The following is a 21,478-nucleotide window of genomic DNA, read 5'->3' as shown; positions in this document are numbered from 1 at the left end:
GGGGGGAGCAATCGGCAGCCGAGGGGGCAGGTGGCAGCCGGGGGGAGGGGGGGGCACTCAGCAGCCGGGGAGGGCAGGCAGCACCCAGGGGGGCAGGTCGCGGCCCGGGGTCCGGAGCCAGCGCCGCCCCGTGCCCGCCCCCCCCCGCCCCGCTGCCCCGGTGGCGGCCGCACCGCCTCCGCCCGCCCCGCGCTCCGGTTGCGCAAGGAGCAGCGCGGTGCGGCCCCGTCCCGCCTCCCGCGGCGCGGAGCGGGGGGTGCCGGCTGCCGGGGCGGCCCGGGGCGGCGGCGGGATGGGGTGGGCGCTGCTGGGCGCCGGGCTGCTGCTGGCGCTGTACACGCTGCTCCGCCACGGGCTGCGCCGCGCCCCGCCGCCCCGCGCCCCCCCCGCGCTGCGCGGCCGCACCGCCATCGTTACCGGTGAGCGCCGGGCAGGGACCCCGCGGCTCCGGGACCGCCCCGGCCCGGCCCCGCCGCTCACGGCTCCGCTCCGCAGGGGGAAGCGGCGGCATCGGCGCAGCCACGGCGCTGGAGCTGGCCCGCGGCGGGGCCCGAGTCGTCCTGGCGGCCCGCAGCGCCTCGCGGGGGGAGGCGGCCGCCCGCCGCATCCGCACGGTGAGGGCCGCGGCACCGGCATCCCGCACAGACCCCGGGCCGTCCCGTGGGGGGCGGCAGGCACCCTTGGGGGACCCCCAGCGCTGCCCTGGGGCGTCCCTGGACACGGCAGGGGCACCCCGGGGGCACCCCGAGACACCCACCCCCATGGGACATCCCTGGGCATCACATGGGCGCCCCCATGGGACCCCCCAAGTACCCCAGGAGCACCCCGAGACACTCACCCCCATGGGACATCCCTGGGCACCCCCAGGACACACCTGGGCACCCCCAAGAAAGCCCCATGGGACACTCCCAAGCATTCCAGACACCCTCAGTGTGGGCACCTCCAGCCTTGGCATTGGGCACCCACCCACCCCCCAGCACCCTGCAGCCCCCATCCCAGGCAGGGTACCCCCATCATCCCAGAGAGAGTGCCCCATCCCGGGCAAGGTGCCCCCATCCTGGGCAGGGTACCCGATCCTGGGCAGGGTGCCCCCCTCCTGGGCAGGATACCCCCATCCCGGAGAGGGTGCCCCCCCTCCTGGGCAGGGTGCCCCCCTTCCGGGCAGGGTACCCTCCTCCCGGGCAGGGTGCCCCCCCGACCCTGCCCCAGGCTGTGTGTACCCACAGGAGACAGGGAACGAGGAGGTGCGCTTCATGCAGCTGGACCTGGCCAGCCTGCGCTCAGTGCGAGCCTTTGCCAGCACCTTCCTGCGTCAGGAGCCTCACCTGCACCTCCTCATCAACAACGCTGGTGAGTGCCGGTCCCCCCGGTCCCCCTGCACCCCCACCGTGGGCTGCCATGGCTTCCTTTGCAGGCGTGAGCGCCGGGGGCACGACAGAGGATGGCTTCAGCCTCCCCTTCCAGGTGAACCACCTGGGCCATTTCCTGCTCACCCAGCTGCTGCTGGAGCGGCTGCAGAGCTGTGCGCCCAGCCGCGTGGTCATCGTCGCCTCCCGCGCCCACTGTGCTGGCCGCCTGCGCCTCGACACCCTGGGCCGCGCCCCGCCCGGGCTGCTCTCCACCTTCCAGGACTACTGCGACAGCAAGTTGGCCAACGTGCTGCATGCCCGCGAGCTGGCCACGCGCCTGCAGGGCACCCAGGTGACATGCTACGCCGTGCACCCAGGTAGGGACTTGGCTTACCGTCAGCGTTTGCATGGGGTGTTCTTTGCACTGGGTGTCCCATTGTGCCGGGCGTTGTCTGCACGGTGCGTGCTTTCCAGGGAGCAGCAGTGTGCACAGGGCTGCCTTTGCATGGTGCACTTTTTGCACGGTGCGGACTTTGCACGGAGAATTCCTGCATGTGCAGTATCCCGCTGCACAGAGCGTCCTTTGCATGGTGACTCCCTTTGCATGGAGTATCTGTTCACAGGGTGCACTGTTGCACAGTGTCGCTTTGCATGATGCACTTTTTGCACAGTGCACCCCTTGCACAAAACATCCCTTTGCACGAGTATTCCTCGGCACGTAGCATCTGTTTGCATGGTGCACTTTTGCACGATGTGCTGTTGGCACGAAACATGCGTCTGCACAGCGTGTCCCTTTGCCAGGAGCATCTCTTGGCACAGTGTCTTTGTGCGTGGTGCACCCCTTGGTGCACTCTTGCACGGAGCACCGTGCACCACTGACCCATACACCACCGGCCCTGCTAGGCCAGGCCAGGGGGTGCGACACGGCTGTTTCCCCTCACCCCAGGGTTCGTCAACACGGAGCTGTTCCGCCACATGCCGCTGTGGCTGAAGCCACTTTTCCAGCCGCTGGCCTGGCTCTTCTTCCTGGACGCGTCCGAGGGCGCCCAGACATCCCTGCACTGCGCCACACACCACAGCCTCGAGCGCTTCAGTGGCCGCTACTTTGCCAACTGCCGCCCGCAGGAGCCGTCGCCGGCGGCACGGGACGACCAGCTGGCCCAGGCGCTCTGGGAGGCCAGCGAGAGGCTGGTGGGGCTGGTGGGGCCCGGAGGGAGCCCGTCGCCTGCCCCCGCCACCGTCCTGCAATAAAAATTACATTGGTGACAGAGAGGGGGATGTCTGTCAGCTCCTGCGCCCACGCGGCACCAGGGTGGGCGTGCATGGAGGCGGCCAAGGAGGCACGTCAGGGGGCAGCGGCCATGTCAGTGGGGTAGGCTGTGCTTCCTGCCCAGTGGTGCAGCTGGGCCCCACAGGCTGCCCCCGTGCAATGGGCGCGTGTGCACGTTGTACAGTGCACCGTCCCATGTGTGCGCACACGCACAAGCAGTGCACCCTGCCTCGTGCTTGCAGCAAAGCTGCTGGCCTGCTTGGCAAAGACATGTCTATGCTGCAATGCAGCAAGCCCTGCCTTGCACATGCCTGCACGCACTGACTTGCACGTGCTGCAGTGTGCACCCCCTGCCATGCATGCCCACACTGCATTGCACACACCCTGCCACGCACGCCCATGCACATGCTGCAGTGCCCATGCCCTGCCTTGTATGCCTGTGCATGGGCTGCAGCGCACACACCCTGCCTTGCATGCCCACACCAACCCTGCAGCACACATGCCCTGCCTTGCACACCCTGCCTTGTACACCCATGCACATGCTGCATTGCTCCCACCCTGCCTTGCACACCCACGCAAACCCTGCAGTGCACACACCCTGTTTGCACACCCTGCCTTGCATGCCCATGCACACGCTGCATTCACCCACCCTGCCTTGCACACCCATGCAAACCCTGCAGCGCACACGCCCTGCCTTGCACGCCCACGCTGCAGTGCACACGCCGCGCCTTGCGCGCCCCCCCGCCCCCGCGCTCCTGGCCGCGCGCACGCGCGTGCCCCATGTTCCCGCGCGCGCGCGGACAGGCGTCGCCCAACATGGCGGCGGCGCGGGACGCTCAGCCCCGCCCCCGGGGCGCGGCACCGACCTCCCCAAGATGGCGGCGGGCGGGGGTCACGCCCGCGGCGGGCGGGGCGGGGCGGGGCGGGGCGGGGCGGGCGGCGCGGGGGGCTGTGGGAGCGGGCGCGCGGTGGTGGCGGGCGCGCGGGCACCATGGGCAACTGCCACACGGTGGGGCCCAACGAGGCGCTGGTGGTGTCAGGTACGGCCGGAGCCTCGCAGGGGCTGGGAGGGCCCTGTCAAGGTTGGGGGGTGTGTGTGTGTGGAATGTCCCTGAGGGAACTGGGGCGGGGGGGTGTCTTTTAGTGGTGAGCTCTGCTAGGAGGGGCCCCCGATGGGCCCTGGCTGTGAGGGGTCTATCAGGGGTTTGGGGGGGTCCCTGTCACAGGATGTGGTGGGGGGGGTGTCCCTGTCCTGAGGGGGCTGTGGGGCACTGGGGGGGCTCCGTGATGGTGGGGCCTGGGGGTGCTCTGGGGAGTGTCCCTGTCATGGAGGTGCACTGAGGGGGTCCCTGGTGGGGAATGGGAGACCCTGCCTTAGAGGGGGCGTGGGGGGTGTCTGGAGGTACCTGCTGCAGGGCCCCCTGTGATCTGGGGGTGGGGAATCCCCTGAAGGAGCACTGGGATGGTGTGGGGGGAGGCCTTTCCTTGAGGGGTCACTGGGGGGGATCCCTGCCACCAGGGAGCCTTGTGGCGTTGTTTGGGGGGTGTCCGGCTGTGGGTGGGGGTGCCCCTGCTAAGCGGGTGCCCAGGGGCGGTGGGCAGCTCCCTGCCGCATGGACCCCAGGGCTCTGAGGTGGGGTCCCTGCAGCGCAGGGGGCGGTGGGTGAGGCGGCGGTGCCCGCAGCACACCCCGGGCTGCTCTGTCAGATGATGTCAGGCAACAGTTCTGGGCCACTGCCAGCAGCCTGTGCCTTGGCTTACCGAGAAGCCGTCCCGCTCCTGGGGGGCAGGTTGGCTTTGCTGGGGATGGGGAGCTGGGTGTGAGCATCCTGCTGGGGCAGAGCACGGCGGGCCTGTCCCTGGGGTGCCCTTCTCATCCATCATATCCTCCTGCCACTTCGTCACTAGCGTGTCACCTCGCCTCTCAGTGGTGCTGGCACTGGGCGCGGTTGATGCCCATCAGATAACGTGTGATGTTGGCAGGTGAGCTGGTTGCTTAGGTTAGCGTTAAATAAACCAACAGTGAAATCCCCTCTGTCTGATTCAACCTGTAGCTGCTTCAGTCCTCCGCTGAAGCTCCAGACTGCACTTTGGCATAGGCCCGGATGCATGCGGACAGGACTTAATTACTCTTAGGTGATGTAACAGCTTGCTGTAAGGGCTAGATATGTCGCTGTGTGTGACAGGCTGGGACCAAGTGTGAGGTAATAACCAGGTTAGATACAGATGTTGGTCGCTCTGTGTGTCCTCCGTCATGTTACATCCTTTCTGCCAACACTGGACTGGTTTTGTGGCAGGCGATGTGATGCTCAGACCTAAACTCACCTGGGAGAAGATGTGTGTGAATGTAAAGGGTGTGCTATGACCACCGCTCTGGCATGCACGTGAAACTGAATTGTTATGCTTTTGGAGCCAAAGCCGCCAGTGGGCTGCGGTACTTGCTTCTGGCTGGTCTGTTACCAGTTCATCTGTCTTGGATAACAGATCTGTTACGGGAATTACTGAGGACTTGCCAGAAGCAGGCTGCAGTTTTGGAAACAAATATGCCTGCTGTGGCGGCTGCTTCTGAGGAGTGACAAACCACACCCACCAGCTGCCTGGAGCAGCAGTGTTTCTTGCAGTTTTCCTGGTCTTCTGCATGTCTCTGCAGTTCCCAGCTGGGATCTAGAGCTGATGCTGCGCTTCCCTCCAAAGAGACTCCTCTCAAAATCGGCACTGCTTGGTAAAATGTCACATCCAGCAGGAGGAATTGGGAAGCTCTGCTCCAGGTGTGCCAGGATGCCCTTCAGTCTAAAAGCTTGGGTTTGCTTCTCTTCAGCTCTGAAGTTTACAAAACACAGCTTGCAGGATGAGCCAGCAGGGATTTGTGGCATCTGCTTGCAGTTCCAAGCGTTGTTTTCCCACAGCCGGGAGTTGTGAGCTGAGGACACTCGTCAATGTACAGCCACGTTCTGGGAAGGCAACGTAAATTACACCAGGCTCTGCGAATCAGAATTAGGTTCGGTGCTGCCACCAGACATAGTTTTACTCTGCTGCTGCCCAATGCTTGCTGATTCTTGAGAGCACCGGCTGCGAGCTCCTGGGGCAAGCTGAGAGGTTATGGGAGCTCTGCAGAGCCCCACAGCCCTGCAGTGCCCTTTGTGCTTACGTGTAGAGCAAATGCCAGGGCATTAGTGAGAGGCGTGTAACTACAAGCAGTTGTAGTTCCAGGAACTTGGCCATGTCTCTCTGGGGAAAAGCAGAGACAACCTTTGGGCCCAGCATTTACTTGCATGATATTAGGTTGAATTTGGGGAGAGAGGGGAAAGGGAAGAATAGACCAACAGCAAACAATATTAAAAGCAGGGTTTTGGCTTGCTGTCTTGAATTGTGATACAGCTGTTACTTGAAAGACTTCACTTTGTGGAAGGCACCTCCAAATCATGAAGCTAATGCAAGTTTTCTCTGTTGGTTGTAAATTTAGCCCGTGCATCTTGAAGGAAGTTTAGTCACGTGCCTCCCCCCAGTCTATGTTTTTTTTCTGAGGAGTGATCTTTCTTTTCATTTTCTTGTGAGACACTTGAGTTCCTCCTGTGCTCAAGGAGCAGTCAGCTTTGCCTTGGGAACATCTGTGTGTGCAGGAGCTTCACAGCCTTATTTGGGAATCTGCTTCCCAGGCATGGGTCAGCGCTCTGCTGGTGCTTGTGTCCTTCCCCCGTTGAGCAACACAGATCTTCTAAGAAACTGCACTGGGTTAGCCGATCCGCCCATGAAATGTGGAGTCCAGGCTTTTTAAGAATGTTTCACAAAGCCCAACAGAGGCAATGATGGTCTCTCCAAAATGTGGGTCTAACTGTGCTGGAGGGTAGCGGTGCTGGGAGCCTCCCAGTGAGGTTTGGTGCAAGTTCTGAGGAGGCTTTGCCAGGGAGCTGGCCTGTCACGGAGCTGCCTCCAAGTGCAGCTGGAGCCAGTCGAGTTTTCAGGGAGGTACACAAAGTACCTGTTCATCCTGATAGCCGAATGTTCTCACCAGCTAACAGGCTGTCTCAGGTGCCTGCTGCTGGGTTTGGGTTACAGTCTGAGTGAATGCAGCTTTTGTGGCTAAGGATCGATCTGCGAATTTTGAAATACAACACTGGAATAATTCTGCAGAGTCTCATAATGAGATGTAATTTATTATAGCTGTATTCTTCTTACAGTTATCATAACTCAAGAGTGTTGCCTTAATCTGTACAGTTGGGGCATTTTCCGTCTGGCTGTCGAGGGCTGCAGGGTCACACCACGCAGCAATGGTCCGGCAGCCAGAGGAGCTTTGAGGTGAGCACCTGGACATACGTGACAGAGGAAGGTTGGCACAGCCCACTGTGTTTCTGTGTCAGAGCAAACTGCTGTTTCAGCAAAAGTTCAGGGTGGGAAAAGAGGAAAAAAAGTCAGGGGAGTTGCAGCCAAGTCAGCTGAGCTTTATTTCCTAGGAGAATACTGAAATAAATTGCTCCTAAATGCCTAGAAGACGACAACTACGTGTATTTGCTGAGTATGAGCTGTGTCTAGCTGATCTGCCTTCCCTCCCAGGTGAGTGAGCACTCTAGGGGATGAGGAGAAGCAGCAGATACTGCACACCTTGCCTTTGCTAAGGCTTGTTACACTGTTATGATTTCTCAGAAATCATTGTGAGATACGGTCCAGCCCAGATTCAGTTTACTTTAGTGCAGCACCCTTTGGGGCTCCTTGATCTCTGTCAAAGGGAGCTAGCAGTTAATTCCAGTTTTGTGTAACCATTTCCTGCTGCAGCCCAGCAGTCAGGGGTAGTTAACCCTTCTGGAGTAACTCTGAAGTCTCACATCCTGTTACTGCAACCCTCTTATTGCTGCAAGAAGAACTGGTTGTGATTTTCAACCAGTGTGACTATGCTGTTTTCATGGCAGTTCTGTAAGTTGAAAGCCTGAAATAAAGGCTTCTTGAGGGTCTGCAAGCCCTTCCTGCAAGAGACCTGCAGTCCACAGTGCAAGGAGGAACTGGTTTCTCAGATACTATAAAACTAATACAAAACTGCCTGGAAAACCATTGCCAAGGAACTTGACAGTGGCTCACTGTTCAGCTAAAAGGATTTATCAAGTAAGTTCCTTGTTTTGGCTTGCATAATGGAATCGAGAATGTGTTTATTGAGTTTGCAGACAGTACTGAGCTGCGAATGGATTTGAGAGCTTTGAAGAGCTGGATTAGCATAAAAACGAACTCAACAGATTGACCGAATGGTCTGGAAGAAATACGATGCAGTTCAGTAGGGAGAAACGCAGAGAGTTACACATAGGTGAGAACGGTCGATTACATGAAAATGGAATGAGAAAGTCCAGGCTGTGTCCTGCAGAAAGACAAGATGAGCAGCAAGAGCCATCTGAGACCTAATGTTCGTGGTGGGGCTGATGGCATGGAGGTTGTCCCTCTGCTTCCAGCTACAGGCTGATGTGATGGTGGCTAGCTGCAATTCCAGTTCTTCAGCCTCAAAAGCAGTGTGAGTGTGTGGGAAGGAGCAGGCAGCGTCATCTGGGTTTTGCATGGGGTTTTGCCCCTTGTCTGCATTTGTGCTTCTGGAGCCAGAGTTCAAAACCGTTCTCCAGGGTTGTGGTCGAGGTATTCTACCTTTCACACCAGGCAAGCCATGCAGAAAACTTCTAGTGGCACTGATTGTCACCTGCCAGGTTTAATTGAGTGCTCCTGCAGAGTTAGGTCCTTCATTTTGGCTAGCCAAAAATCTTTCCCTGTGGTTGATTTCACGCTGCTCGTGATGCTCGGTGCTTGCAGTATCACAGCTTGTCTCAAGTCTGGTGCTCAATACAGCTATTCACCACTTGCACAAAAGGAAACTTATGCGGCTTCCCTGTGATATTTCCATTTCGGGAGGTAGTTCTTCAGCTTTATGCAGGTGGTGGGGCTCAAGGTTTCCCTTGTCAGGGGCTTGTTAAATCTCCAAGACTTGCAAATTACTCTTTGGAAAGCATAGCTGGAGGAGGAGGTGGACAGAATAGCCTCAGGGCTTTCCTTTTGGTTTCCAAGAGGAATTCTGGGGTAGTATCCCTGTGGTTTTGTTGTGTAACTTCGTTGCAGTTTGTCTTCTCCAAGTTTCTGCATGCAAGGTGAGTTAAGCTAAATGTGTGTTTTCAAACTCTAGCATTGATACTCATAGCTTAAACCAAGTAATTTTGATATAGATTATATCAAAAACAAGCCAGCCAGCATAATCTGCTTTCATCTGTTGCAGTGACTCTTGAAGGATTTTATGGATTCAATGCAAACCTTGCATCTTTTAAAATTAGTTTTTGCTAACCTTGTACCATTTCTGCATGTGGACAAAGCCTAATTTATATGCATAGCAGGGCCTAAGAACCAGACACCGACTTTAGTCTAGACCCTGCTTTATTACGTGGTTTTCTCTGTGTATACCTTTTCCTTTTTCTCCCCTCTCATTATGTCTTTTGTCAATAACTGTTTTCAATTATCAGTTTTTTCCTTGCCTTTCTGCACTCACTTTTTAGCACCCCATGACATTTCCCAGCATGGGGCCGTTTCTCTAACAAACCCAGCTGCTGTCCAGCTGGACCGAGCTGTTTATTCCCAGCTTTGATGGTGGGTCCTCTGGGAAGAGGTGACTCCAGCACTAGATTGCCCTGGCTCAAGGTGTGAAGGTGGCAGCTCTCTCTGCGCAGGTGAAGGCAGCGGTGTCTGCCCTGTTCTTCACCCTGCGACAGTCTCGGGGAAGGAATATACTGAGCCATCATAGCGGCCTGTTTACCGTGACCTGATTTCGGAACGTTCACCGCTTCCTGCCAGAATACAAACTCATTGCCTCGAGGTACCTTGGGAGAGCAAACAACACAGAGCTTGTTCAGAACCTCAAATTGTCCCAGCTTTAATGTTTTGAGCCCTGTGTCCCCATAACTGTTTGGGCTTCGGTTCGTTCTTGCATGCCATCCATCGGGGCAGCAGCTTCCTGCATCTGCTGAGAGCTCCATTTATCTGCAAACTCCCAAGTGGTTAATCTCATTTCATTAAAAAAAAAAAAAAAAAACAAACAAAAAAAACCCAACAAACCAGCAAACAAAAAGAGACAACGTGCTTTCTCCTGGCTCTGGGAATTCTTACTTGAACATGGGACCCCTTCGTTTGGGAAGAGGCCAAGCTGGATGGCAGCTTCCTGGCTATGAATCCTCCGTTTGTAGTGTGCCTGGCTGCTGTACACTGCCCCGGAAGAGGCACGGTGAATGTTTGTGGAAGCGATGGCCAAGTGACTGTGAGACCCGGGCTGCTAGAACAGTGGGCGTATTATAGTTGGAAAAGGCAATTTCTCTGCCAAATCGCATTGTGCAAGAGGGTTTATTCTTTAGCCTTGCAAAGATTTCGCTTTGTTGGTTCTTTTTTCGCTTGCTCTCTCAGACTTGGGAAAGCGGCTGCAGGACTGCAATGGAAAATGAGCGTTCAGCTCATTTGACCCACGTTACTAGGATGGAGCTCTGATGTGCTTAGACGTCCAGCTTGCATGAAAGCAACCAGCTGGCATCCTGCTCCTGTTTTACATGTTAGCTTTCCCTGTTTTTCTTATGCTTTGAACACTTCTGGACATATAATCTAGCTTAGTAAGCTCTGCTGTGCAGCAATGCTGTGTAGCACTGGGAAGTAAACATGGGGCTCACTCTGGGTGCAATACTAAATAAGGTATTTCCTGCAGAAGAAAAGAAACATCTTCGTGGAGAAGCATGTTCCTGTAACAACAGTGGGTTTAGGGTGCAGAGTTTACGCAGAACATTATTATGAAACGAATTTTGGTTTGGTAAAGACCACACAGACCCTGTGAAATAAAACGGCTTTCCGTGTGGAGCTGCCTTTCCTGACTGCCAGGAACACGTCCCTTCCTGTTCTTGGAAAACAAGGGCCTGGCTAAAAGGTTGAGCTAACCAGGCTGACGTCCTCCAAGAAGCATTAAAAGGCATTGTGGTTAATATGCTGCAGGATATTGGATCATCAGTCTCTGTAACTCCTAGCCTTCCAGTTACAGGAAAAAGCTATCCAGCGGCCATCTCGGAGGTGACGGGAGAATATTCCCCTACGCTGTGGAGCACAGGAGACCTGAAAAAAGTGTGTAGATCCCTCTCCAATTTGTGTTAACTTCCCCCAGAAATTGGAGGGTGAAAAACTGTAGATGCGGCTGATCTGCTGGTTTATCAGCCATTATGTGGAAGCCGGTGAGGCAGGCTCTTTAGCTGATAGCGGAAGGTGGTGAAACACTTGAGGGTGGGGAGGAGGATGTGGAGGATAAGAGTTCCCCCTCCTGCAGGCACGCTGGCCTGGATGTGTGCTGGCTTTACTTCTTCATTTTGACCTGCTGCAACAAACTTAATAATCATTGTCTCTCTTGAAAGGGCTGTCTTGTGTGGCTGCAGTCTGCTGGCTTCATAGTTCTCCTTTTCCCCTCCCACAATGCGAAGCTCCCACAGCGTTGCAGCCACACTGTTTTCCCTGCTCTTCCTCTGCACTGGCTCCATCACGCCTGTGTAGATAAGTCCTGCAGGGCTGAAACTGTCTGTTGCTCTGTTGGTACAGTGTTTGCCTGGCTGAGGCCCTTGAGGGCTGCTGTATGAAGTGATTATGGGTAACAGACTAGGGAGGGACTGCTGGCTTGATCTGCCTGAGAGACGGCAGCTCACAGCCCTGCTCCGAGCCAGGGAGCTGCAGAGCTCCTCCCTTGCCAGGCATGAAACCTAGGGCTGGTCGCTGGCAGGGCGCTCTGTTGAAAGGTAGCAGGCATCTTATTCCTTGAATCAAAGATCTGGAAATCCAGACAGCATCGTCTGACCTCAGTGGGGTAAAATCTTAAATTGTCAGCGTCCTGGATGCTGCCGGAATTCTGGGCACAGCCAGCTCTGCGGTCGACCAGCAAAGCCTCATGTGCTGTAGTACTTGCATGAGCCAGAACTAGGAGATATTTTTGGGGAGCTCAAGGGAACTTGAGGGTTCTTCCCTCCTCAAATGCTGACCTGCTAGCTTTTTGTTGGGTTTAAGGGTGGTTTGCAGTGTGGGGTGAGGGAAAGGAGATGGATTTCTTACATAGCTTTCCACGACAGAGCTGGTGTGTCATAGTTAAAGATACTGAAGCATGTACTTACAATTCTGGTTGCTGTAAGTGCTTAAACTGCTTAACAAAACTAAAATAAAACCCTGGTTTGAAATACAGTCTCTTTCTGTGTGTTACTCTTTGTCATACCGAATTATTACAAATACTATTTTCCAATTTTATAAGACAATACTAAAGAAAGGTTGCCTTTGGAAAATTGCCATGTGAAGCCCATGGAGGTAAGGAAGAGCGCTGGGTTTCACAGTGGCCAGCTGCGTTATGGCCGACCAAAGGCTGTTCAAGGGCTGCTGTGGATCTTGGAAAGAGTTTTCTGTGTTCATTATTTATCAGATACTGCAGGCATGCTTGGATTGTTCTGGGTCATGCTGCAGAGCTTGGCTTGGTCGCACTCATTGCTGTAATGCGGCCAAGCCGAGGTGCTTCCCTTGCTCCGAGGGGCTGTGGGAATTGATGATCCCCCAGGATTCCCTTTCCTCAGCACCCAGAGGCTGGGCAGGCTTATTAGGAAGTTGTTCTGCTCACAACTCAGTCTGGGTGCAGGTTTTTCCTTGTCTGAGAGCAATGTGCTGATGTGTAATCCCTACATCTCTCTGCTTTTTGCTGTGCTGCAGGTGGCTGTTGTGGCTCTGATGTAAAGCAGTATGTATACGGAGGCTGGGCCTGGGCTTGGTGGTGCATTACTGACACCCAAAGGTAAGGAGACCCCTGTTTGTGGTTTTGGAGTAGGAATTAGGCAAAGCCATCCCAGTGGGGCTCTCAGCAGTATCTTTAGGAACGTGGGACTGGGCACTGCGTATGAAACCATGGATGAGCATCAGCCCAGCCCTCTGCCTGTGAGCAGCTCCTGGTCCTTCGCGGGAAGGCTGCCTTGCATACAGGGCTGTAAATAGCTGGAAGGAGCGATATGTGCCCTGTGTGGTGCCTTGAAGCATGGGGCATGTAGGGTCACTCACAACTGCACAGCTTCTGGCCATCCTCTGCTTTGAGTGGTGGAGGCTGAGCTTGTCCAGGGCTATGCAGGAAGTAATCCTGTCATTTTAGGCTTACCTGACAGTAAATGATGATGCGCAAAACAAAACCGCAGGATGGGGGAGTTCTGTGCTGTTTGCGTGGGGACAGTTGTGCAAAAGACAGAAAAGAAACCCCATGCTTTCAGCTGAAGTACTTTTCAAATGGCCTCCCTGTCCACACCTCTCCTCAAACCCAAGGCAATCAGATATCCTTTTTTCATTCTTTATTTTTTTTCCTTTTTCATTGTTTTTTATTTATGTAACACCCAACAAGCTGAGAGAGCCGTAGCCTGGGTGGTCAGTGTGTTTCTTCCTGTGCTGGTGCAGTGAGTGTTGAGGAAGGCAAGAGCCCTGCTCTGCTCCGCTGCTGCCTTTGCAGCGCTCTAAAGCTACGAGGCTCTCGCAGAGGTGCTGGGCAGCAGGGCTGCCTCATCCATGAGTTCATAAGAGGAGCCGAGTTCTGCCCAGTATGGCCCAAACCCTCACCCAGTAACAAACATATTTGTGGCATGCAGTGGGCCAGCGCCCTCTCCTGCTGCTCGAGTCTCTCTTTCTAAAGATAAGCTGACTGCTGTCACCTTGGGAGCAGACTGTGTTCCTATTTAAAACCGCGGGATTTCCTCTCTCTCTCCCTTTCCTTAGTTGTGGATTTTGCTTGCTGCTTCTCACTGTGCTGGTCTCTGAACTAACATGCTGTGATAGTGCTGCTGTCCTGCTAACATGGCTTTTCATCTTTAGGATCTGTGGAAGTGTTAACTCTCTCCCAGCACCTCCCTTATACTCACCGATGCAGGTTCCTCCGTCTGTGTAAAAAATAACAGGGAAAAGGATAAAGATGTGACTCTTGGGTTTTTGCACTAAGCGATGGCCAGAGGTTGTAGTTAACCCTTACTGCTTGATCTTGCCACTTCTTTTCCCTGTTCACGTGTTGCCACCAGCGGACAAAGTGAGCATGTTGCTGCCCTCACTCTGCAGATGATACACTGCCGTAGCTGCTGTTTGCCTGGGGGCCAGGCAGCTTGCCTTGTTTGAAGGGGTCCTGGCTGCTGCTGGCAACTGACTCACCACAGCTCTCAGGTCCTCTCCCAGGTGGCTGGTACTCAGGATTGCTACGAGAGCCTACTGTAGTGCTCCAGGTGCATGAAGAGGTCTCAGCTAACACATACTGCTTTAACTCGGGCTCTCCAGTGATGCTCGTACGAGATGGGAGGGGAAGGAAAGGCCTGGCTTGTGGGCTCAGTGCTTAAGGACTGCATTTGATCCAGACAAGCTTCATTCATTAATTTTTGTGAGGCATCTCATTGGGAGAACTGTTGATTTGAACCAATGGTTTCTGCTGCTCCTCTTGTGTCCAAAGCCCAGAGAACAGTGCAGGACCTTGACCTGCCGTGTGCAGGAGATAACAGATGTATTTGGGAGGCTGACTTATTAAATTAAGCAAAAGCTGAGCCCAGGGCCAAGAACTGCTTGCCAGGAATGAGTTGTCATATGATAGAGGTGTGTGCATTATTTAGCAAATGGGGCTCTTGACAGGAATGCCAGCAGCCAAACAGATCTTTTACTTTAAAATCTATACCCCTGCTTCATGCCATGGGATACGGAGCTTAATTCTCCTTTTGAAAACAGAGCCTTTCCTAAATACCGTAAGCAATGCCCCAGATGGAGCTCACTGCATTAACATGAAGAGTGAGGCAGATTTCCTCCTCTGAAATTAGGACATCTTTTCTGGAACTGCCAGTGCTGAAAGTGAGAGAGACAGCAGCGATTGTGTTCCTGTCGGCGGCATCCCGCCAGGTAGCACTAACCTGGGAACAAAAGGAACAGTTAGAGCTGGCAGGGTGCTGGGCTCTTATCCTGCTGCAACCTTGAGGATTGGGAAGAAAAAAGAAAAAAAAAATCCTGTCCCTGATTAAAGGTCAGAAATAAAAGCAATGAGAGAGGCAGCATGGTCTTACATGCCTCCAGGGGAGCCAAGTGGTATTATTCAGCTTCTCAGGACAGCACTTGGAAGCACCTTTCTCTCATCAATGCCTTAGCCAGGGGTGGGTAGCCCTGGCATTTTAATTTTTCTGGCCCTTCTTAAATGTTGGTATAGAAGTAGCTAGATTATTACAAAAAGGAATTTTCTGTGTGTGAAGATTAGTCCAACAGAGAATGCCAGCTGACTCCAGGGTGGCAGTCCAGGTGGGATACCTGGTTCAGTTTCATCTGTGGTGACTTAAGGGATGCAGGGTGGAGACAAGCCCCCAGCCTGTTTATCCTCATTAAAAGAAGCAGCGAGACGCTGTACACTCCCCGCTGTGACTAGGGAAGCTGCTCTGGCCCAGCGTTACGGAGCCCGGGGTGCGGGCAGAGGAAGGAAGGCACACTGAAGAGGGAAAAGGCAAAACCTGAAAGTCTTGTCTGTCCTTTCCAAAGAGTGTCTTACTCTCTGATAACTGCTTTGTGTATTTGCTGTCCTACCCTTATTCCTTGCTGCTCAGACTGTCTTTGGAGGTTATGACCATCCTCTGTCGCTGTGAGAATATTGAGACGTCGGAGGGGGTCCCACTGTACGTAACAGGGGTTGCACAGGTAATAATCCACCAGCTTCCTAACATTGTGTCTAACCTTTTATCCCTCTGTTTTGAGCAGCAGCAACAGCAGCAGCAGCAGGATAACATAAAAATTAATGGTTTTCTAATGGGACAGTTGAAATCTCAATAGCCTCTTCTCCTTCCCCTTCTCCGGCACTTGCCCTGGGGTGCACTCCACAGTTTATAGGTAATGTAGACAGATGCATACTTGGCAAATTCCAGATTCAGCATTGCTGTACTGGCTCCTTCTGATAACGCTGCAGACATTTGCTCCAACTGTAACCCTTTCCTTGACAGCACTGTTTCCATTGTGTGCTTGGTGGAGAGCAGAAGGGCCATCGCCTTTTGTGTGGAGCCACAAGCAGGCCAGTTTGGGTTCTGAGCAGGATTTGGGGCAGGTGGGAAGGCAGATTTTGTGCTGCTTCAAAAGAAAACCTGTACACGTGGGGAAATTGCAACTCTACCTGGCTCTGCCATTTTGCATATGGGTTTCCACTCAGCCCTTCTTCCTCCACATAGAGACAGGGCCTGTTTTGGACTTTGTCACATTTGAAAGTACAGCATAGAGACCTTGGATGAGTTGCAACACACAGGGTTAGTGTTTGCACTGTGAGCACTTAGGAACCAGTGTGGCAGTAATAACCAAACATCCCTGTGACTTCCTGGCTAAGAAGTAGCACGGTATTGAAATTAAATTCAAATTATACATTAGGTCTTCAGAAGGCTAAAATCCTGCACTAGCTGATTAAAGCTGTGAACACATATGGCAAAAAATGCCTGTGCGCATCCTGGACAGTGGGATCTGTTCTATCAGCTCCCAGTTTGCATGCCAGTTTAATTAGGACAGTGGCCAAGGCAGGCATGAGCTTGCAGAGATATGTTTCAGCACTTCCAGCCAATCCTGGAGCTACTTGGTGTACATGCAGCAGCCCAGTGCAGCCCTTTCATGGTTCAGATGTTTGACCTAACGTTCACTGACACAAGCTGTCTGCCCTGTGGCTCCCTCTCCTGACTCCCAGTGCCTTCCCGGCTTGTTATGACTGACACAAGAGCCAGGCTTTGCTTCCTGAAGCAGAACCTGCCATGGCCAGGCATGTCTCTTGTTTTACCAAATCATGACCTGCAAGTTGCCGGGTCTGGCCAAAGTACCTGGAGCCCAGGAGAAAGTTTTGGAGCTGCAGGATCTGTTCTTGGGTGCCTGATACTACACGAGCACGGCCCTAACGAGCTGGAGACTCACTTCTATCTGCCTTTGGGTCATGGGACACAGGAAAAATAGAGGGAGAGGTGAACCAGATCAGGGGGTACGTCTGTGTTAACGCTAACCCAGTGAGGGCAAAGGCATGGCTGCTTCTTGCAGCGTGAGCACTAGGTTCTGCCAAGCACCAGGGCTCCTGCTGCCATGGCAGTGCGGGGTGGGCAGGAGCATCACGGGTCCATGCTGTGCTTTTAAACCAGTGACACCAGTCAGCAAGAGCACACGCTGCCCCAGCGTTGGGCAGCATGGCACAGCAAGCCTCTGACAGAGGGCCGTTTGGGGTCCTCAAGCTGCTAGCTTCTGGCCACCTCATGAGCCCAGCAGAAGGGAAAGGGTCACAATACCATTTCCAGTCTGGTTCCCAGCCTTTCTCTGCTGATAAATTGCCTTTAAGCGTTATCTGAAAATCTGTTTCTTGGCCAAAGTGACTTGTCTGTCTCCAGTCACGGATGTAGTCCCTCGGCTGCATTCTGCACCTGTCTTACATTACCTGTCTTACATGAGTGCGGCAGGTAGCCCCCCGGGGCAGGAGATGCAAAGGGAAGAGCTGAGTGTGTGTTACCTGGAAACGTGCAAATATTTTGCGTTTTTTGGCAGGATTTCCCTAGAGATAATGACGTTACAACCCAGGTGTGAGGACGTAGAGACGGCGGAGGGGGTAGCTTTAACTGTCACAGGTGTGGCACAGGTACAGTAACTCCAAAACATCATTTCAGGAATGCATGTCTCTAACTTCCATCTGGTTTTTCCCCTTAAGAGGTTACTGTTGTCTAGAAACAGAAGCCAACTGCTCTGAAACAAATTCTTGTGCAAAACCACACTGTCCTTGTTGGTTAAAACACACTACAGCATGTCCCATGTTGTGAAGGCAGTTGTGACCTCTCCTCCTCTCCTTCAAATCATTCCTCTTTTTCTGGTGTCTCATTTGTCCACGTGGCAAATGAGGTGTGTGTGGGTGACTTGATCTGTTTGTGGAACGCTGACGTACGGCGGTGCCCTTGGAGCTATGTGTGATCCTGCAGGACCGAGCCATTCACTCCTGAGATGGTATCAAGCATTATGTTGCTTTGGATTATTATTATTAGCATGTGGACCTTGTAATTCTTCACGGTGAGTTAAAGCTTAAAGAAAGAACTTAGTCCCTCCAGGCACTAAAATTTGTCTGTAAAATCCCTGGTGTGAATTGAATTTTGATTCTCTCAAACCTTCTTCATACGTGAAAACCAGCTCTTGCTGCTTGTGGGAGCACGCTGAAACACCTGCATTTCTTAGCCTCTGAGATCTGCTGCCTTGATACAGAATCTATCCTTGTGACCGGGTCCTGCCTTAGGGAGTATGCTGGGAGGAAAATGTTGTTAGCTTTTGATAGAATTTGACTCCCCAAATAGGCAGCTGGATGCTTTGATTGAAAATTGCTCCTGACAGCTCATTCTGGGTGTGTAAAACCAAGACGGTGGTTCTCAGTTCACACAAGGCTGTGGTCACCACGTGTCCAAGGCATGTCCAGGTCTGTTGTTGCAGGAGAAGTGACTGCCACATTCCCTGCGGTGAGCAGTGGAGCCAAGGGGAGCTGCTGAGTGATGCAGTGATGTGACCAAAATCCCACATGCGTCAAAAGGCTCCCCCCAGGGAAAAGCACTGTGGCTGCTGCCGCCCTTTTAAGACCAAGCGCTTAACAGAGTTCAGCCAGTGCTTTCCAGAGCAGTGCATTCCTCCCTAGGTTCATCAATCTGCTCTAAACTGACGTTGCAGAGGAGCTGTGTGCTGTGTCTCTGCGTAAGTGAGAATATGAATTCAGCTAGGAGTGGTTTCTGGATTGTCACACATGGCAGAAGGGCTGGGCATGACCATGACTCAACAGAGGGTAATCCATCACCCTGCCACTGTTGGGGAATGGGGCTTCGTGCAGGAGCACCAGCACAGGAGCCAGTGTTTTGGGCTCATCCTGGCACTAATGATGTGAACCAGCACCCTTAGTTTCAATTTTTGAGTTCTTTATTATCCATTTAGCTGCTAATGTGTCACATAACCACAGTGGGCTTTGTATGGGTGGCAAAATGCATTCACCCATGTCTCCCCTCACACGCATTTCATAAATCTGTAGGCTTTTCCTTTTGTATTTGGAAAAAGTATTTCTGTGAAGCCAGTGTTCCTTTTTAACCTAGTGTTGGGACATCCTTTCATTGCCTGCGAAATGGTCTAAGCTGGGCGGCGCATGGTAGCAGAAGGCTGGATCACCGGGTGCCTTGACTTAAAAATGCAGCTCTCATTTAATCTCATTCATGTTATTCTCTCTTCTCACTGTTCGTTTTTCCCCACTGTCAATTAATTTTAAAGACCTAGGCTTGTGAGATGCAAGGAATCGCCGTGCAGAAAGCAGGCTTGAGGCAGTTTGAGATGCGCATGGCAGAGGTTACCTTAATTTTGCAGGATTTGGGGGAATTTTGCAGAAATTTGCAAACATTTTTCTTTTAAGAGGTTGTGCAAAAAAGGAAAAAAAAGCAAGCAAATTATTACTAGAGAAACATCTTTTTAAATGTTTGCTGTAATGATAGAAGTGCTCCGTGTGCATAAGGGTGCTGTTCTTTTCTTGAAGAGGCATGTAATGAGTACTCACCAGTAACCTCCTGTCTGTATTGGCTGTACATGCAGCACCCTGTGTCCAGGGTGCACTGGGGTGCTGCTGCCTTCGGCCACGCTGGGCTTTATATCCTTATATCCTTCCGTACCATTTTTCTGAGCCTCAAGCTAATTGGATTGTCTCTGCTCACCCCTCGCTGTGATTGCAGCTGGCTGGAGCTGGGTGCGGCAGTATCGATCCTCCAGACGGGATTGTTTTGTGGAGGCTCTCTGATTCCTTGCCAGCTAAACTCCCTCTCTGATGGGAATGACATTTGAAGAAGCACCAAGAGTCGCAGTGCCCTGTCTGAAATACTGGAAGCAGGCTGAGCGCAGATTGCTCAACTCTTCTTTTGTTTAGTGCAACCTTTGCTTGGTAGGTTGACCTGTGTATTCAGCCAGGCTTGTTCCAGCTGTCCAGGCTTTACCAGCGCAGGCAGGCTGCCGGCTGGCTTTATTGACAGAGGCTGAGTTGTTCCTTGCTCCTGGGAAGTACTGCGGAGATTCTCTTACTGAACATCCTGCTCCATGCTCTGACTGTCCTCTCTGTAGCTTCCAAAGGGTGGGGATTGTTTAGAGAGGTGGAATTGCTGGCAGATGCACACCATCAACGTTGCTGCTGAGTCTAAATGGTTTTGGTATTTGCAAAAACCTCCCATTGGGTGCGGGATGAGCCTTGTGCAGGGCCCACGCTCCCGGGTGCAGCTCCATAAGCAGCTCTCCCAACTCCCTCTTGTGTAGAATGTGCACACTGCTGGCCCGGGGGGCAGGGACCAGAAACCACTGTGGCCTGGCCCAGTAAGGAGCCCAGAGGTCTTGGGGAGAAAGAGGAGGATTGCAACGCTTGCCCGAGATTCAGTTTGGTGTTTTGAATGGGAGACCCAGCCTGAGAAGCAAAGGTTCTTTTTTTTGGCAAGTAAGCAAGTTGTAAAAGATTGCAAAAGCAAATAAGCTCAGCTCAGGTTGGTGTTTCTTCCTGTTCCTAGGGGTAGGCTTGTGGTGGCTGAGCCTTGGTCAGCTCGCCACATCTAACATGGTCCACCTCTGGTCCCCTTAGAAGGTGGTGGCTGGTCCCAGCTGTCCTGGCAGTGCTGGGGCCGGGTCCTGCTGTTCAGCTCTGCAGGTTTGGCTGCAGGATCATTTTGGACTTGCAAGCTGTCAGAGCAGACCTTCTCAAGAAACAGTTGTGTTGCTTTTGCCAGCAGTTCAACCCTGAAGAGTGGTCTTGTAGGTGTCAGGATGAGGTCTATAGGCTGTGAACACATCAAGAGTATGTGTTGGGAGCCACGGAGGGCCCCTGTACAGCACCTGAAGCTTTGGAAGGCTCTGAGCCAGGGCTGTGCTGGCCTTGTAGGTAGAAGCAGGTCCAGCCACAGGACCCTTGGGGCAGGATGCAGGGTGCCACCAGCATCTCGTGGGACAGGAGGCACTGCCCAGCCCACATGTCTCCATGAGAGGGTGCTGTGGGACCCACTCAGCGCCCAGAGGTCCCAGCAGAGCTGCGTGGCTGGTGTGGCCCCGCTTCCTTCGCTGGTGCTGCCAGACGCAAATATGTCCCTGTGTCCAGGCTTTGCCTGAGCCCTCGGACTGGATTTGGCCACTAGGAGCTGTCACCTTGGTGGGTTGTAGCACCTCATAGCTGGGTTATACAGAGCTCCATGAGCACAAAGCTCCACTGCCTTACATACCCCACAGAGATTTTTAACCCACTTTGCTTTTAAAAGGCAGCCTCATGACCAGCAGGATCATCTGAAGACCCTGGCTTGGCTGGATCTGGGAGTGCTTTCACGTCTGGCTCTGACTGTGGGAGGTGAAAGCAGTGCTGGGGCAGCTGTGTCCCACCCCTGGGGACTGTTACCAGACTGACCATGCGGAGCAGGACAACCAGGTCCTCGCCCTGGCACATTGGGGTCACTGCAAATTGCAGCTGGGAGCTCCCAGCCAGGAGCAGGACAAACCAGTGTGCTACGGCCATCTCGTCTCATCTCTCCTTGCAGGGAACACCAAATGGAGCCCCTGTTACCAGGCTGCTCCTTGGGCATGTCAGACTCTTCCTTGTTCTCTGCCTTTCCTGTGTCAGAAAAATTAATTCTAGTGAAGGAGGAGGAAGAGAAAGGTAACTAAATGGCTTTTTGCCAGGGGTAGTAATAAAAAGCCCTCTCCTCCTAAGTCCGTTACTGGTGCAGTGCCTGAACTGGTAGCAAGGGCTCTTTGGTAAGGTTTTCATCATGTGGGACTTGAAGGGTCAATCTCTGTCCCCTCATCACCCAGTGGCTGCCGACGCAGGACA

General features: G+C 53.5%; 2 protein-coding genes across 10 annotated transcripts in view; both read left to right on the top strand.

Annotated features, from left to right (window-relative positions):
- The first annotated feature begins 77 nt into the window (after positions 1 to 77).
- DHRS13 (dehydrogenase/reductase 13) lies at positions 78 to 3,401 on the top strand. 2 transcript variants are annotated; one of them, XM_080377526.1, is made up of 5 exons: positions 78 to 419; positions 496 to 614; positions 1,227 to 1,350; positions 1,465 to 1,726; positions 2,296 to 3,401. In XM_080377526.1, exons 1-5 carry the CDS (start codon positions 293 to 295, stop codon positions 2,723 to 2,725), a joined length of 1,062 nt encoding a protein of 353 aa, XP_080233652.1. In that variant the 5' UTR covers positions 78 to 292; the 3' UTR covers positions 2,726 to 3,401. The 2 variants fall into 2 exon arrangements, with proteins under 2 accessions (XP_080233652.1, XP_080233653.1); XM_080377527.1 differs by having other exon boundaries at positions 90 to 419; positions 1,415 to 1,726; positions 2,296 to 2,621.
- Positions 3,402 to 3,479: 78 nt separating this feature from the next.
- The window catches only part of FLOT2 (flotillin 2), a 26,165-nt gene continuing 8,166 nt past the window's right edge, over positions 3,480 to 21,478 (top strand). Inside the window, exons 1-3 of one of the 8 annotated variants that reach the window (XR_013926351.1) lie at positions 3,608 to 3,659; positions 12,337 to 12,418; positions 17,167 to 17,257. Coding sequence is in view for 4 of the 8 variants with exons in the window: in XM_080377249.1 (XP_080233375.1) it covers positions 7,098 to 7,170; positions 12,337 to 12,418; positions 15,219 to 15,309 (246 nt within the window). In the remaining 4 variants the exon portion in view is untranslated. The other 7 variants (XM_080377250.1, XM_080377249.1, XM_080377248.1 and 4 more) reach the window with 7 other exon arrangements.

This window comes from Falco punctatus (genome assembly GCF_963210335.1).
Source record: "Falco punctatus genome assembly, chromosome: 1".
Lineage (NCBI taxonomy): Eukaryota > Metazoa > Chordata > Aves > Falconiformes > Falconidae > Falco > Falco punctatus.
Note: the sequence above shows the minus strand (reverse complement) of the source record. Positions and strands in the feature narration are given on the sequence as shown.